At 48.3% G+C, this 17,885-nt stretch overlaps 1 protein-coding gene across 3 annotated transcripts in view; it reads left to right on the top strand.

Moving 5' to 3' along the window:
* pcnx1 (pecanex 1) overlaps positions 1-17,885 on the top strand; it is a 28,576-nt gene that overhangs the window by 6,062 nt on the left and 4,629 nt on the right. For 2 of the 3 annotated variants that reach the window (XM_069160669.1, XM_069160667.1), the window contains exons 6-28: positions 17-1,738; positions 3,258-3,387; positions 4,942-5,135; positions 6,708-6,801; positions 7,171-7,228; positions 7,735-7,961; positions 9,369-9,522; positions 9,697-9,729; positions 10,653-10,824; positions 11,671-11,781; positions 11,976-12,067; positions 12,285-12,394; positions 12,618-12,723; positions 12,849-12,941; positions 13,052-13,202; positions 13,326-13,467; positions 13,583-13,760; positions 13,917-14,025; positions 14,134-14,263; positions 15,022-15,080; positions 15,253-15,468; positions 17,107-17,360; positions 17,460-17,690. In XM_069160669.1, the coding sequence (XP_069016770.1) occupies positions 17-1,738; positions 3,258-3,387; positions 4,942-5,135; positions 6,708-6,801; positions 7,171-7,228; positions 7,735-7,961; positions 9,369-9,522; positions 9,697-9,729; positions 10,653-10,824; positions 11,671-11,781; positions 11,976-12,067; positions 12,285-12,394; positions 12,618-12,723; positions 12,849-12,941; positions 13,052-13,202; positions 13,326-13,467; positions 13,583-13,760; positions 13,917-14,025; positions 14,134-14,263; positions 15,022-15,080; positions 15,253-15,468; positions 17,107-17,360; positions 17,460-17,690 (4,766 nt within the window). The remainder of the gene's footprint in view (positions 1-16; positions 1,739-3,257; positions 3,388-4,941; positions 5,136-6,707; positions 6,802-7,170; positions 7,229-7,734; positions 7,962-9,368; positions 9,523-9,696; positions 9,730-10,652; positions 10,825-11,670; positions 11,782-11,975; positions 12,068-12,284; positions 12,395-12,617; positions 12,724-12,848; positions 12,942-13,051; positions 13,203-13,325; positions 13,468-13,582; positions 13,761-13,916; positions 14,026-14,133; positions 14,264-15,021; positions 15,081-15,252; positions 15,469-17,106; positions 17,361-17,459; positions 17,691-17,885) is intronic. The other variant, XM_069160668.1, reaches the window with a different exon arrangement.

Raw genomic sequence — 17,885 nt, forward strand, 5'->3', positions numbered from 1 at the left:
CTCTGTGTCCCCTCAGATCTGCTGTCAGACACCAAGATGTACTGCCTTGTTCCCAACGACTCCTTTGCCTCCCTGCAGCCATCCACCTCGCTGTGTCCTTCGGAGCTGTCTAGGGAGCCGGTGGATCTCTGTAACTCTACTGCTTATCACTTCAGCCTGTCGCTCTCCTCCGGTGATGCCGAGATGGCTGCTCACGCATCTCAGACCTTCAGGAAGGAGCTGCGGTCCAGAGGTCTGCCTCGGACCTCCAGCTCAGCGGGTTCTGCTTTCCCCGACCCCTGTCTCCCAGACTTTGCTCTGTACCCTCCCCCCAGGAGGGGCGGCCTGGATCCCGTATGTGAGCTGGAGACCGCCCGAATCCACAGGCCGGGGGGGTGCGAGCGGGAGGGGGCGGAGCGTCTGTACCAGCAAGACATCGCTGTGCCCTCCACCTCCGGAGTGGAGTGTTACAGGCACAAAGAACCTTGCAGAGTGGCCCGGTCCGCCTCCAGGGAGGCGGGGGAAGGGAGCTCAGGACTCTACCAGGTAGAAGTGGGGGGTGGAGGGAAGGGCTGCAGTGGCGGAGGGAAGTCCCAGGGAGGGGAGCGGAGTGCCGACAGCCTGAGGAGCCTGAGCACCCGTAGCAGCGGCTCCACCGAGAGCTACTGCAGCGGCACCGACCGGGACACCAACAGCACCATCAGCAGTTTCCACAGCGAGCAGACCAGCTCCACCCACGTGGAGAGCCTGCTGTCGCTCTCAGGGGATGAGCGAGCACGGGACCGAGGAGAGCCCGTCTCTGCTCGAGGAGACGGCAGGACGTCCAGCCTCGGCAGCATCAGCTCTCGAGGCCTCAGCAACCTCCCCTCCAGGGAGGCCAATAAAAACCCGCACGCCAACGAGCTGACGGCGAAACAGACCTCCGACATGCCGTCCGCCGCCGCCCAGGAGCAGGTGGAGGCGGGCAGGTGCACGGAGGAGCCCGGCATCAGAACCAGCGCTGACGGATCCACAGGTGGAGCTGCTGCAGACCCGGAGCAGGTGAAGGACGACTCGCGACCACAGTCAGTCAGCGTTGTTCAGAGGACTTCCTCTCTGTCGGCCGGGCGCAGCGGGCGCCGGCGGACCGGCAAGAAAAGAGCGAGCAGCTTCGACGCCAGCCGCCACCGGGAGTACGTGTCTCTGCGCGGTCTGGCCAAGCCCTGCAGCGCCGTGTTCACCGGCGGCGGAGGGGACGACTCCAGCGACCAGAGTGAACTCAGCTGTGCCTCCAGTCTCCACTCCGCCCACCACCTCAGCACCGACAGCTCCTCCAGCACCACCTCCCGCTCCTGCCACTCACCGGACCACTACCGGGCCCTAAAGGCCAAGCACGCCGCAGCCGCTCCCTCCTCCTCCTCCTCCTCTACGGTGAAGGCTGTGGGGGGATCTGAGGCGGGAGCCCGATCCGGAGGGAAGCGGCGCACCTCCCGCCGGACCCCCAGCACCGGCAGTGCCAAGACGCACGCCAGAGTGTTGAGTTTGGACAGCGGCACGGCCGCCTGCCTTAATGACCCCGGCTGCCTCGGAGCGCCGGCCGGGCCGCGGCCCCTCACCACCTCAAAGTCGGACTTGGAAGCCAAAGAAGGGGAAGTCCTGGACGCGGCGTCCCTGCTGGGCCGGGCCTCCCAGCTGGAGTCAGTGACCCGATCCAGGAACAGTCTGCCCAACCAGGCAGCTTTCAGCGAGCCTCAGGACGCCACAGCTGCTTCGCTGAGGGGTACGTAGCCCCCCACAGAGAGCACAGAGACCACAGACCTCACAGAGAGAGACACCACAGACTGCACTTACTGATTGAGACTGTCCTCTGACTGTACTGTAACTATGAGACTGACGGGATCTCAAACAGGAACTAGGTCAGATTATCAGTCTGATTTTGGTGTTTTTACTTCAGATTGTTTAGGTGAAACTGAAGGATGCCTTGTGTGTGTGTGTGTGCGTGTGTGTGTGTGTGTGTGTGTGTGACTGTGTATGACATGTGGTCTGTCCTGCCGCCTCAATGTGACCATGGTGAGTTTCCTTGCAGTGACAATCGTGACCCCGGCTCTGCTCCTTGTGTGGATCTCTGTTAGTATGACGGCACAGTGTGTGGTTTGTGCTGAGGTTAGACAAACAGCAGCTCTCTCATTAGTGTCACACACACTGAGTGCATTAGTCCCCCCTCCACACACACACACACACACACACACACACACACACACACACACACACATTCTTCATGTCTCGAAGCTCTTTTCTGTCTCTGTGCTCTGGATGTTTTTCCCGATGTCAGCACTTCGCTCTCCTTGCAGAGTCAGAAACACGTCATAATTAGTATCTTCGTTAGACTCCTGCTGGAGTTTTATGAGCCAGCCGGGTCACAGTCAGGGTGATGATTGAATGTATGACAGTGTTGGTTAAAGACGCTCTCTGACTGGACTGGAAGGTTGTCAGTGATGGTTGTTGGTGGGAAGATGTCTATGAAGTCATCTGCTTCTGTTTCCGAGTCCGTTTTCATCACACAAACAAAAAAAGTCACATTTATAAAGCACTTTTTCTGACACTTGTATTTCCCCTCTCCAGTGTCAGTAGTTGACACACACCCAGAGGCTAATGCTACCTGATTTAGCAATCTGTTTTCTAACTTGAACTTGATGATTCATTTTTCTGCCCTTTAATAGCCGTCTCTATTTGTGCTGCTCCAGTTTAAATCCGAAGAACGAAATAGGAAGTATCACAGACATGCTAACATTAGCCACCCCGACCTTAAGTAACGCAGCAGCAAAACCTCCTTCTGTGCAATGAAAGGAGCAGAGCTGCGTTTTATTGTTTTAAAGCTTCTGAATTTAACTTGTTATGTGTGAGAGGACGAATGTGTCACATCTTTGTTCAAAGGCTGTTTTTGAGTCCGTTTAAATTCAGCTTGTGACCACAGTGTGGAAAATCCATTTAAAAGTTGCAGGGCTGTATTTCAGTGTTGTTCCGAGATGATGTGATTGTGACAGTAAATGAACAGGAAATTATATAACGACCAGCTGGAAAGGAGACAGTGAGGCCATCAATACAGTCCAGTAGACATGTTATAGTCTCATTTTGAAAGGGTTGCTCTCCTTTTTAAAGTGAAACTCTTCGTCAGATTTTGTCACCTGTCGTGAAAATGTAGCTGAAACGAGGAGACGTGGTCCTCTAGTGTCCACGCAGTGTCCGAGGAGGGACACACGTCCAGTCTAACCGGCCGCTGATGTCTCTCACCATGACAGCACCAGGAAGTGAGGAGACCGTCATATTCCGCCGTGAGCGTAGCACGTTCCGTCGGCAGGCAGTGCGGCGGCGGCACAACGCAGGGAGTAACCCCACCCCACCCTCCTCCCTCATTGGATCTCCTCTCAGGTACGCCGTGCACGGAGCATGTGTTGCCTGCTGTGATCATGTGACCACAGATCCCCTACCAACACGTGCATGACCTGAACCAGGACTTCCTGTTGCCTCCTCGCTGCATGTGCTGTCTCCTCCTCCTCTTCGTCCTCCTCCTCTTTCTCCTCTTCCTCCTCCTCTCTTCATCCTGCTATCAATCTCATCTTTTAAATTCCACATTTTGAACACGAATCAGAGAACTGAGTACTCAGAGGTTTCACTGATCCGACACTCCGTCTCCTCTTCAGTAACACACGTCCTGCTGCATCACACTGATCTGAGGAGACAGATAAACATTAAACTGATCATTTAAATATCTGCAGTCTTTCCTCACGTGATCATCTTAGATTTCTTAGATTTAATTTCTTCACAATAATTCACTGGCGGAGGATAGTTTGTTTCCGCCTGTGTTTTTTCTTTTAGGAACATTTTAAGTCATTCATCCTGATAAATAAATGTTATATCCTGTAAATCTATCCGAAACACCCCATCTCGCTCCGCCAGTTTATTTTGTGTTCAACCAGGCGTGTCATCCTTATCAGCCCCTCATCGGTCTTCATACGGGACCTAACCTTGAAACTCTGCGTCTTGGTTGGACAGACGGATGTTTTAATCCTCGCCGTCCTGACATGATTGACTGCTGCCCTGCAGAGTCCTCCCAACGAGCTGCCACTCCTGAGGGTGATTAAAGAGGCCTGGTTAGAACTGGGAGATCACAGGTTCTGTCCTGAAACAGCTTTTATAAAAATAAAAAAAATCAGCTTAATTACTGCTGATAAAGCAGCAATGCTTTTTAATATGTTTCTGGTTCCTCTGAAGTCGGTGTAACTCCTCCGGTGTTGCTGCCAGCAGCTCTTCACCTCTTGCCGAAGCTCTCCGTCGAACAAGGTCACATTTCTAAACGCTGAGCCGAGAGAAATGTTAAGTAACGAAAAAACAAGAGTGCAACTTGCAGCCAGGAGGCGAGAAACGGACAAAATCCAAAACGGTTCCCTCCTCCTACGATCCCTCCATCCTCCATCTTCCTGCACTTTATTTCACCATCTTACCGGACGCCTTGTGCTTCTGCTTTTAATTTCTTACAGTAAACTTTATCGATCATGTTTGAAGGGTAAAAGGACCCGTGTGTTACCGTACGGTCGATTCTTCAAAGAAAAAGATTTGATCAAAAAGGATGGAGAGTTCAATTTTGTCTTTGCGGCTTCACGGTTGCTTTATAACTTCTACACTCTCGTCACGAACCTCTTGCATGTCTGGCTCCGTCGTGGAGGTCCATCTGAAAATGTGAAAACTACTCGTTGATGATTGGACGACACTGACATCATTCAAGTATTTAATTAAAGTAAAAAAAGCCGCTGTGAAGTCTGTAAACTTTTCTTTCCTGCTCCCAACTTCATACCTCCATCATGCATCACATCATCTCCACTCCTCCTCCTGTAGAGTGACCCTGCTTCTTCCCCCTGACCTGTGTTGTTGTACATCAGTAACCCCGCCCCCTTCTCCTCCCCCCGCCCCCCTGTCCCCCCACAGTCTTCAGGAGGCCCTCAGCCAGGCCTCCCAGCCTTCTACTTCCCAGGTGAAAAGTCAGCCATCCAGAACCCCGTCCCAGGTGACCGTGCTGAGCGCGAGCGCCTCCCTGCTGGCCAGGAACGGAAGCACAAACCTGGAGGGTTCTCAGGACAAGGCCTCCACGGTGGGCGCCACCAGCCTGCAGGATGACTTCGGTAGGAAGCTCGCAGAGAGAGATCAGCTGTTTTAAGAGCATGCATTTCTTTTAGAGGTGACGGGTCTGAATGTGTTGTTTTAGAAGCTCTGATCAGAAAGATGGTTTGGAGGAGCGGCGGTCAGATATGACTGTCATGGATGAGCACCATTATCCACGCTCGGTGGCCTATCGTAATCAGTCAAAGCGAGCACCATTACCCACGCTCCATTTCTCTCTGATAATGTGTCTGTAGCCGATACTTGACCTCACTGAGACGTTGATATTCCCCTTCGATCACAGCGGGTGCCTTTCTGCCCCCGCTGCTGACAGCAGCTTGTTTCACTGAGGACTGTCGATGGTTGTTCGTGTTTCAGAGTGTTTTTCAGAGCATTTCAGGGCGTTTCTGAGTGTTTCACTAGTCAATGGTTGTTTATGTTTCAGGCTGTTTCAGAGTATTTGACTGATATCTCTGCAGGTTTTTCTTTTGTTTTGAACTCTGAACTGCTGATGAATGGATAAACTACTCGTGCTCATAATTTGACCAGATGCAGATTTGTGAGTGTGAGTGTGAGTGAGTGAGAGAGAGAGAGAGAGAGAGGGAGAGAGAGCTTGCGTAACACATCTCGTTTTATCTGCATATTAGTTAACAGTGTCTGAGGCTTCATGCAGGTTTTTATGCACCGCTGATGATGCTGCAGCAGACCAGTAAACATCTGCATCGCACAGCGGGACGTCCTGATCAAACGTCTGTAAATAAATAGAGGTGCATCTCAGGGCTCTGACTAATTCCTGAAAGTCCATTTTCTTTTGCACAAGCCAATAAACCGGGACAAACAAACATCTGTCCGTAGTTCTCCCTCCATATTTATAATTCAGACGACACTTCCTAGACAACATGTTTTCTTCTGGGTTATATATGCATTGAACAACACACACACACACACACACACACACACACACACACACACACACCCCCCTCCCTGGAGTCCAGCTCAGCCAGCTTCATCTTCTCCATGTTTCCCAACAATTTCAATAACCAAGTTATCATATTTACAATCAACATTCGGATCGCAATCAAGGCTTCATTAACCGCGTAACCATGGCAACATTCTGTGTTCCACCTGGACTCCGAGGAATTTTAGGTTTCTATTTAAAATGGCTCCTGTAACACCAGGAAGTAGTTTAAAAAGAGGATTTAGGTTGTTAAACAATGCCTCTCATGTTTATAAGCTTTATGGACACGAGTGTTTTTTTCTTTTTGCTGACAGTAGCTGTTGAGCTCTTCTACTTCCATCCTGCTCCTGTAGCTTGTTGCAGGATAAAGCGGACTAAAGGTCTTCCGATGCAGCAGACGTACGGTGAGAGCGACCCGTCAGCTTCTCACTGAGCGTCTGCAGCCTCTCTGGGAGGAGGAAGAGGGGGATCGCTCACTCAATAATCTCATTAGCTCAGATGAACACGGCATTATTGCCACAGCCATCTAATTCTCTGCATGTAAACATGGAGTTTAAGGAAACGATGGAGTCACGCTCTGCTTGTGACTCCTTGCACTGACTCAGCCTCCCCTCCCTCTGCTGCTGTGTGTCTGCAGGAAAGCTCACGCCCTCCCTGTACGAGGCCGCAGGATGTGACATGTCGCTGGTCAACTTCGAACCTGCAACGAGACGGGCCTCCAATAACATATGGTGAGTATCACACTGGGATTAAAGACGATGACATTCAACCTCTGGCTGCTCTAATGAGCTTCTTATGTTTCTAATCATATAAAATCCATGTCAGTTGTAGAGATATTGAACTTCTGTTAGCGCTGTAATATTTAACATACAGCCAGTGGGAGTTGCTTTTTACCTCATTATCAAACTTTGGGCAAGAAAGCAAATACGTTTTCCAATAAAAATGATTTGACATAAATGCATCTTCTTTAAAAAAACATAAACGTACTGTACAAAAAAGCAAAGCAAGCATCCTATTGGCTGAGGTCACCAGGGAGTGATTTTAATACAGTAAGAGCAGCAGAAGCTTATCTCTCATGTGGTTCTGTTTGATTACTGCAGGGACACCGACTCCCACCTCTCCAGTTCTACCTCAGTCCGCTTCTACCCTCACGACCTGGTGAGTGCCCTGTGTGTTGTGCCCTGTGTGTCTGTGTGTGTGTGTGTGTGTGTGTGTGTGTGTGTGTGTGAGACACAGAGATGGAAAGAGAAGACTGCATGCTCATGTTTTTCCGCCCCTTCTCGTTTCCTTAAATTGAAAACCAATCAGATCACAGCACCTTAAAATAACTCCTTCGGCCACCAGTCGGCTCCTGAACCAATTTGAACTGGTTTTATCTGGTTTCATCTGATCTTATCTGATCTGCTTTTGCTGCATCAGCAACAAAGATGCCTTCAGTCATCTGGTGTTTTCTATTGAACTATTTCTGTCCTGAGAATAAAGATGGCTGAGAGCAGACTGAGATGAGGATGGAACAACCAAAAAAACTAATATTTCATGACTTTTACTGTTTTTATCGCTCTCATGTTATAATCTAACATTTATACTCACTGTATTTTTTATTTAAAATCACATTAATAAAGTTCAACCTGCGGTGTGAATTTGTTAGACTGACCGTGGGACAGATCTCCCTCCCTCAGATCCGTCTGAACCGGCTGCTGACGATGGACCCGGAGCTGCTGGAGCAGCAGGATGGAGACCTGAGCCCGGAGCTCCAGGACGCCCCGCTGGGACAGGAGGACGCCGCCACCGCCGCCGGCAAAGCCAAGCAGTATTACCGCCTGTGGCTCCTCCCCTACCTGTGGGTCGGCCTGCACTTCGATCGGCTCACCCTGTTGGCGCTGTTCGACAGGTACGTTCTGTTTTTAAATATTTTTTTTCAGTTTTAGCAACCTTAACAATCATATTCACAATTTTTCCAACTGTTTTTCTATAATTTTTTTAAGCTGTATTTTTTGGGTTTATAGAGAATTCAATAAAATACAATAAAAATAAAACCAAACTTCACTCCATCTTAACTTATTAATGCTTGACGTAAAACAAAGGTGCAACATAGAAGAAGAACCCAAAAGTAAAGAGGGAAGGTGTGTGTGTGTTTGTGTCGGAGCATGAGCGATCGCTTCTCTGTATTATCATGTCGATGGCAGCGGGCCACTTTATTTGTCCCTTAAACCTCCGTCTGGTTCAGATTCAGAAAGCCTTGCCGTCCCTCTTCGGTCCCTCCGCTCCCCTCCGGTCGATCCACTTTTCTGAACCGTCACTCGGCTGCCAGTTAACATCAGTCATTGATTTTTCATTGTTGACTCTGGAACAGTTTGTTCTTCTCTATTAAATCTTCTCTGTCCATTGACTTTATTAGATTCTGTTTTTCAGAGCTGACGCAGAGTCTTTCGGAAGGTTTTCTTCCTCATCGACATTATTTTGTGTTTTTCTGTCTCTGTCCAGGTGATAGTCACAGTTATGACTATGAGTTATAGACATTATGTTTTCAGGTTGTCCGTCTGTCTGTCCAGTTTTCGTGAACCCGATATCTCAAGAACACCTGGAGGGAATTTCTTCAAACTTGGCAAAAACACCCACTTGATATCAAGGATGAACTGATTTGACTTTGTGGGTCAAAGATCAAAGGTTGATGTCACTGTGACCCCAATTAGACACATTCAGGTGAACATGATATCTCAGGAACACCTGGATTGAATTTATTGAAATGTGAGTCAATCGTTCAGTCGGCCTCAAGGATGAACTGATTTCAGTTTGGTGGCCAAAGGTCAAAGTTCAAGGTCACTGTGACCTCATGTCCCTCTCATCCGTCTGTTCCATGCTTGTGAACGCAATATCTCAAGAACGCTTCGAGGGAATTTCTTTAAACTTTGCAAAAAGCTTCACCGGGTACCAACCATGAACAAATAAGATTTTGTTGGTGAAAGTTCAAAAGTCAAGGTCACTGTCCCATCACATTAGCATATGCTTGTGAACATTATATGTCTGGAGAGAATTTCTTCAAACTTGTCACAAATGTTTAATTTAAGTCGAGGATGAGCTGATAATATTTTAGTGGTCAAAGGTCACTATGAGTTTACATCCATTTTGAATGGAATAGATTTCCAGAAAACCTGTACACATGTGGCACAAACATGCATGAACACGACCTGCATGTAAACTACTAGGCTGTAGTTCTAGTTGTATATATGTGTATGAATTTTCCAGCCTGGCTCGGATAGTAAAGTGAGCTTGACGTTGTCTCCTGGGTGTTTTCCAGGAACCGTGAGGTCCTGGAGAACGTGCTGGCCGTGGTCCTGGCCGTCCTCGTGGCCTTCCTGGGCTCCGTGCTGCTGGTCCACGGCTTCTTCACCGACATCTGGGTCTTCCAGTTCTGCCTGGTCATCGCCAGCTGCCAGTATTCCTTACTGAAGGTGAGCCGACACAGTGCAGCTCTGTTTCACCAAGATGCCGTCATGTGTCTCAGCTCAGCGTGCCTCGAAGGGACTCCTAAATGAACGATTTAATACTCGACCTCCTCAACTGTTTGGAATAAAGTCCTTCTACGTCATCTGTGATTTTATCTCTTCCTTTTTCTGTATCGACAGAGTGTCCAACCAGATTCCTCCTCCCCCCGACATGTAAGTCTTCATCATTAATGGATCATGTTTCTCTGTTTGGGGACGTCACAGTCAAACATGATAAATAAACAGTCAGTTTTCCTTTACACAGTCTGACCTGCAGGTCTTTGCAACGGCTCTGGAAAATGATGTTGCTTTTCCCCTCTGTGTGTGTGTGTGTGTGTGTGTGTGTGTGTGTGTGTGTGTGTGTGTGTGTGTGTGTGTGTGTGTGTGTGTGTGTGTGTGTGTGTGTGTGTGTGCGCGCGTGCGCGCGCGCGTTCCTGCTTCCCTTGCGTCAGTAGGCTGCTCTGAAGCGCCGTCTTTTATTAATGCAGCTCTTACTCAACTGCAGGCAGAAGCTTTAAATAGCCGGTCAGAGTTTAGACCAGGCTCTCTCTCTCTCTCTCCCTCTTTGTCCCCCCACCCCCTTCCTCTTCCTCCTCCCTCTCCGTCCCCTCCTCTTCACCCTAAGGACGTCTTAGGGACGATTTTTATCCCTTCCCTCTTCACGACATTTAAAAAAGACAAACTGCTCTATCTGCTGTGATTTTTGGTGCGTGAACAGTCGGAGCTTCCTTCGGTAATGAAGCAGGCCGGCTCGTGGCCTCCTGGTTTGAACCCTGCAGCTGCAGACATGCAGCCTTCCTCTCCTGTGAAACCCGACACCGCATGCTATTTCTGTTCCTACCTGTGTCCCTGTCCCCAGGGCTCCTCTGACACACACACCGCCGAGATAATATTTTCTGTGGGGATGTTTGTTGTTGGAATCATCACTGGATTGTACAGAAGAGTTCCTGTTATTTACCATCACACTCTCTGGTTTTATGGTCCTCTTTTTGCTTATATTTTGCTTTTTGCTTATATCAATATAGTATGTATAGTATGTATAGTATGTATGTATTGCTGAGCTCCTCCGTCCATCACGTCCTCCTTCCTTGCTGCAGGGCCACAACCGCATCATCGCGTACAGCCGGCCCGTCTACTTCTGCCTGTGCTGCGGCCTCATCTGGCTGCTCCACTACAGCAGCCTGAGGACCACGTCGTCCCGCTTCACCCTCTACGGAGTCGCGCTCACCAGCTCCCTGGTTCTCACCTCGGCCAGGGACCTCGTCATCGGTCGGTGCTCCTCCTGCTGGTTTTTCTCTACAATAATAATCATAAGGGCAGCACGGTGGTGCAGTGGTTAGCACTGTCACCTCACAGCAAAAAAGGTTCCGGGTTCGAATCCGGTCCTGGGCCTTTCTGTGCGGAGTTTGCATGTTCTCCCTGTGCTTGCGTGGGTTCTCTCCGGGTTCTCCGGGTTCCTCCCATCATCCAAAAACATGCACCTCAGGTCAGGTTACCTGGCGCCGCGCTAGTGGCAGCCTGCTGCAGCATCTCCCCCCTGAGAGCCCCCCTGCTGTCGTGAAGAAATTTCCCCTCGGGGATTAATAAAGTTTATAAAATCAAAAAATCAAAATCAAATAATAAGGTTCTTTTATTCACACTTTTCCACACAATGTTACACAGAGAAACCAACTGTAAACTACTAATACTAGTGGTTTTAGGTCAGTAAATACTTAAAACTGCCTGTCATCAGTAAATGGTCAATAATCGCTGCAGTTGCCGTGGTGACGCATCACTGTAAACCAGTATGAAACAGTAATATGTGCAGTAAACACTTTCTCATCTGAAAGATCTGCTGAAATTTAGGAGAAATGTTTAAAAATGTGAATATTGACTCTCTGACTGTCTGTCCCCCTGCTTGGGTCTCTCTAACTATCTGTCTCTCTGCTTGCGTCTCTCTGCTTGTGTCCCCCTGCTTGTGTGTCTCTATAACTGCCTGTCCCCCTGCTTGTGTCTCTCTGCTTGTGTCCCCGTGCTTGTGTCCCCCGGCTTGTGTCTCTCTGACTGTCTGTCCCCCTGCTTGTGTCTCTCTGGTTGTGTCCCCCTACTTGTGTCTCTGCTTGTGTCTCTCTGCAGTCTTCACCCTGTGTTTTCCCATCATCTTCTTCGTGGGTCTGCTGCCACAAGTCAACACGTTCGTCATGTACCTCTTCGAGCAGCTGGACATACACGTGTTCGGGGGCAACGGTGAGTAACGCGCAACGTCTCCTCGGGGGAGGGGGGGATGACAACGACGACAGACTGGGACTGAGACTGTGATCCGAACGAGACGAGACAAGACAGAAGACACTCGTTCACGATGTTAAACATGAACAGTGCTGATGCTGCTGCCTGTCCCTGTGAGACGTCTCACTGCCTCTGTCCTCTCCGTGTCTCTGCAGCCTCCACCAGCCTCCTGTCGGCGCTCTACAGCGTCCTGCGCAGTGTTGTCACCGTCGCTCTGCTCTACGGATTCTGCTACGGAGCTCTGAAGGTGAGACACGAACCAACGTTGAAGAGAAGGTTTTTCTTTAATTATTCTGTCGTTTTATTTTAGATTCAGGATTTTAATTTAATGTAAAATAAAATCCCATTTTAATGAAATGTAATTTTACATAACACAAACATTTATTTTTGCCCCGCACCTTTACGACTGTCGGTAACACACTCAAATGATGAATTAAATCCGTGTCCCTCTCTGTGTGCATCAGGAGACCTGGGAGCCTCATCACATCCCCGTGTTGTTCTCCGTGTTCTGCGGCCTCCTGGTGGCCGTCTCGTACCACCTGAGCAGACAGAGCGGTGACCCCTCGGTCCTCGTGTGAGTTCACACACCTCAATCACAGACTTTTACTGTCACTCGTTTTATGAAGGAAGAAACGTTTAAGAAAAGACGTTTAACTTTTCTTTAAACTGCTCTGCCGGGTCTGCAGGAGAGAAATTCAAGAATAAACTGAGACTTTTCTCCTCATTGAGATGCTGTGGATTAAATCAGTGTTTCTAAAAAGCTTAAAACTGTCATATTTGTGCTTCTTGTTTTACAGCTCGCTGATACAGACGAAGGTTTTACCCAATTTAAAGGACAAGAACCCGGAGGACCCGCTGTCGGAGGTGCAGGATCCGCTGCCGGACAAGCTCAGGGCCTCGGTGGTGAGTTCATACTGCTGGCACTGATCAAAGACATGACATAATATCGGGATAAAATACAGTTTCAGATGTTCATATTTCAACCTGAAGTCGGATCCCGTCCTCGATGTTTGTTTTTGAATGTGCAGAACGAGCGTCTGCAGTCGGACCTGATCGTCTGCGTCGTCATCGCTGTCCTCTACTTCGCCATCCACGTCAGCACCGTGTTCATCGCCCTGCAGGTACAATCAGATGTCATGAGCGACACTCGTGGGAAAAAAATAAACATGTTTGGATCCACCTATAAACCATCAGACAGAAAGATAAATAAAAACCTCTTTGTGCCCTTCAGCCTTTCCTCAGCTACGTCCTGTACGCCCTGCTGGGGACGGTGGGCTTGTTGACCCACTACCTGCTGCCTCAGGTCCGCAAGCAGCTGCCCTGGTACTGCTTCTCCCACCCGCTGCTCAAAACCAAGGAGTACTACCAGTTCGAAGTTAGGGGTGAGTCACAGTGAGAGATCATCTGTGTGTTTGTGCTTTTATATTTCTGCCTGACCGCCTCCATCAGGAGTCCCTCTGTGTCTCTGAACTGTCCTCCCGTCCGTCTCTCTTGTGTCTTGTCAGATGCGGCTCACGTGATGTGGTTCGAAAAGCTTCACGTGTGGCTGCTGTTCGTGGAGAAGAACGTCCTCTACCCGCTCGTCATCCTCAACGAGCTGAGCGGCAGCGCCCGCGAGCTCGCCAGCCCGAAGAGGCTCGACACAGAGTGAGGACTCTCTCCCAGCTTCCTTCGTGTCCTTCGATTTTCTGTCTGCTTCTCTGCTGGATTTATAGAAGACACTCTGTTGATCTCCCTCCCCGTGTTTTGGTTCCTGCTGCAGGGTCGGCGCTCTGATGATCACGGTAGCTGGCCTGAAGCTGCTGCGCTCCTCCTACAGCAGCCCCACCTACCAGTACATCACCATCCTCTTCACCGTCCTCTTCTTCACCTTCGACTACCGCCACCTGTCCGAGACGCTGCTGCTCGACCTCTTCCTCATGTCCATCGTCTTCAGCAAGGTGAGAGGAAGACGGGACGAGATCGACCGCCTGCAGGAGACACATTAATACCATAATTTAATATTTTATTACAGTCACAATGTTGGATTTAGTTTCTATGCAGCTCTCTGTGTCTTTGCCGTTATCGACACTGAAGTTTGTTTTGTTTCTTTCCAGTTGTGGGAGCTCTTCTACAAGCTGCACTTTGTTTACACCTACATCGCCCCATGGCAGATCACGTGGGGCTCCGCCTTCCACGCCTTCGCTCAGCCCTTCGCCGTGCCTCGTATCCTTTTTATCACATCACACACTGAGTTGCTGCTGTAAAACCCACCTGTGATTCCTCTTTAAATGCTCTGTGAGTACGATGAGTCCTTGACCCGAGGGCCTGCAGACTCCGCCATGCTGTTCGTCCAGACGGTGGTGTCAGCCATCTTCTCCACCCCCCTCAACCCTTTCCTGGGCAGCGCCATCTTCATCACCTCGTACGTCCGCCCCGTCAAGTTCTGGGAGAGAGACTATAAGTAGGAAACATTTCATATTCTCATGTCAGACTCATGTTTCTGTGAATCTGTTTCTGAAATATTTGATTTCCTTTTTCATTCTAATTTTTATTTGGAAAAAAACTTAAACTTTGTAAAATAGTGTTTACATGATGCTCCCATTTTAACAAGAGTGAAAAGGGAAAATAATAAAGTAAAATAACTTAAAAGTATAAACTGTGTGAATAATACATGTAAAAAAATACGTAAATAACAAAACAAAAAAAAGAAGAAAATATGAACATTGAACAGAGGAGCAGCTAAATGAACCATTTTGGATGACGGAAGATTTGCAACAGCTTTCAAACTTTTCTTGTTCAACTCTTAACTCAAAAGTTTGTTTCTCCATCACATGGTGCATCACATGAACCCGTTCCTCAACGGTGGGATTTTTTGTTGTCATTCTGTTTTATCAGCAAAATATTAAACATATATCTGTTTTCAGGACCCTGGACAGCGTCTGACTTTTAATACCTTTTCCACAATGGTTTTGTATTTTTTTCAGAGTATTGGAGGAGCGAGCTGCAGAACACGTGGTAGTGATTCACCTTTTGTTCTCCACAGGACCTCCAACTTGAAATGTTTTTTATTTAGGAAACTCTGCTTTAGGAAAACCTTTCTAGATCCTTCCACCCAAATTCTCTCCAGGAAACAGCAGAACAACTTTTCCAGAGGTTGCGTCCTCCCCACTCAGCTCACGTAGTCCGTTCTATGTTGTGAAATGTTTTTTTTCTGTGCAGCACCAAGAGAGTGGATCACTCCAACACCCGGCTGGCCTCTCAGCTGGACAGAAACCCAGGTGAGGACGTGACGTTAGCAGCAAACAGACTCTCCTGTTTGATTGAAGCTTATTTCCAACTACAGGCAGCTTTCAGTCCTCAAGTCTGTTCCACTGAATATAAAACGCAGTAACGTACGTTTCACTGATTGTCTCTCCGTCTCCTGTTCGTCCTCCGTCCGTCCCTCCTCAGGCTCTGACGACAACAACCTGAACTCCATCTTCTACGAGCACCTCACCCGCTCCCTGCAGCACAGCCTGTGCGGGGACCTCCTGCTGGGCCGCTGGGGGAACTTCAGCACCGGGGACTGCTTCATCCTGGCCTCCGACTACCTGAACGCTCTGGTGCACCTCATCGAGATCGGAAATGGCCTCATCACCTTCCAGCTGCGGGGGCTGGAGTTCAGAGGTCAGCAGGTCCATGTGTGACACGATTCAAGATTTATTTACTTCAATAAACGTAAAGTAGTGCAAGATATGGAGGTGGAAGTATTCACGAAGTGGTCCAGGAGTTTTAGGGAAATGATCATGTTAATATGATCATTGTCATTAAATATTTCCAAATATTAGAACTTTTAGAAAGAAACTAGGTTTGTTTATTCCTAAAATTAGGATCCTGTCATTGCAATTATTAACTTAAATTCAAATAATATCCACAATATTTGCGGCAGCTTGCAATTTTGCAGAATTCCCAAACTTTTTTTTCTGCAAAAAAGTTCCTCAGTAAAAACTCTGCTGAAAATCTTTCAAAATAAAACTCACTTTATTAACGAAACTAGCTCCTTATTTATTATCAGCAATTCAGGAAGTGGGCATTGTTTAGCATTGTCGCCTCACAGCGAAAAGGTTCTGGGTTTGAATCCGGACCTGGGCCTTTCTGTGCGGAGTTTGCATGTTCTCCCTGTGCCTGCGTGGGTTCTCTCCTGGTACTCCGGCTTCCTCCCACCGTCCAAAAACATGCACCTCAGGTTAATTGGTGGTTCTAGAAATTCCCCTTAGGTGTGAATAAGAGCTTGAATGGTCTTTGTTTCCGTCTGTCTTAATCACAGTTTTTGAGAAAATCTGCCACAAAATCAAACGTGTTTGATCGCAACAGTCGCAGAAACAACCTGGAGGGACCGATTACGTCCTTCTAACAAACAGGTCGACCATTTCCCATCCGGTTTCAGTCTCCACACCAAACAGGCAGCGTGTGACTCGTATGTAGCTGCACAGCTCAGACAGCCGTTAGTAATATCAGCATTACCAGTCCATCGCACCACTCAGCAACTTCTTCTGTAAATGTTTTTATGGTTCTTCTGTCTGTCAGCTCCAACGATGAGTCCATCGATCTGCAGAGAAGTCATTAAATCATCAAGCAGAACGGTTCAGTTTGGATGTTCTTCACAGATTTTATGAAGCAAATTATTGATCTATTGTTCGAAAAATTACTCAGAGGCTGTATTCAAAATCAAACATATCAGACATTTATTCTTGCAAGAAGGAGCAAATACATGTACACTCAAAGAAAGGTGTCCAGCATTGCTCAAAGTCTCTCCTCCGTAGTTCAGCTTATATACAGTGTGACAAACAGTTGACAGTCATCCCATTCCCTCTGTATATCTGATTTTGTAGATAGTACTGAGTGAGGTCGTAGGTCACAAGATAAAGGTACAGAGACGTTGCAACTGAGACTATAGAACCATGTTGTGCAACGGATAAATGAGTATATCTTTTCTGAGACAATAGAAACATGTTGTAACAGACAGACAAACATTTGACAACTAGGTTAGGTTAGGTAGTTACTTTATTAATCCCAGAGGGGAAATTTTTTCGCTACAGCAGCATACAGAAGCAATAAGATAATAATAGAATAATAGAAAAGCAATAAAATAGCAGTAAAATAGCAGTAAAAATATAAAATATAAAATGCACAGTATATACAGTATGATGAGTTCATTATTTTTCCATCATCTATTTTGTCAGTTGAATGCAGAAATCAACAGATGAATCGATCCTCTTTATAAGAAGTTCTTCCGTCATTGAGCTGCTGTTTTTCCCTCCTCAGGAACGTACTGCCAGCAGCGGGAGGTGGAAGCCATCACTGAAGGGGTGGAGGAAGACGAGGGCTGCTGCTGCTGCGAGCCGGGCCACCTTCCTCACATCCTGTCCTTCAACGCCGCCTTCGGGCAGCGCTGGCTGGCCTGGGAGGTTCTGGTCACCAAGTACGTCCTGGAGGGCTACAGCATCACGGACAACAGCGCCGCCTCCATGCTGCAGGTGTTCGACCTGCGCCGCATCCTCACCACCTACTACGTCAAGGTTGGTGTCATCTCGCCGGAGGAGCTATGACCTATGACCCACCCCTCCATCCATTTGATTCCCAAATGATCTGAGAGCATCCTGCTTCTCTGATCTCAGGGCATCATCTACTACGTCATCGCCTCGGCGAAGCTGGAGGAGTGGCTGGCCAACGAGACAATGAGAGACGGGCTGCGGGGGTGCGGAGAGAGGAACTACGTGGACCTGGACCCCACCTTCAACCCCAACATCGACGAGGACTACGACCACCGGCTGGCGGGCGTCTCCAGGGACAGCTTCTGCAGCGTCTACCTGGGCTGGATCCAGTACTGCAACTCTCGGAGGGCCAAGGTACACTTCAGGTTTCTGTTTGTGTGTCAGCGAGTTGTTTACCGAGTGACCACAGGGGGCGCTGTTTATGAACTGGAACTTCCATTGAAGTTTAAAAGAAGACATTTCTGGCACTGCGTTAAAAAATCCAGGATAAAAACAATTATTTGGATCGCAAACAGATTCTATTTCACAGGTTTGTTGGTTTTGGTCGCA

This window comes from Embiotoca jacksoni, unplaced genomic scaffold (assembly GCF_022577435.1).
Source record: "Embiotoca jacksoni isolate LCO1_2020_lvr unplaced genomic scaffold, fEmbJac1.0.p SCAF_27, whole genome shotgun sequence".
In the NCBI taxonomy this organism is placed as follows: Eukaryota; Metazoa; Chordata; class Actinopteri; family Embiotocidae; genus Embiotoca; species Embiotoca jacksoni.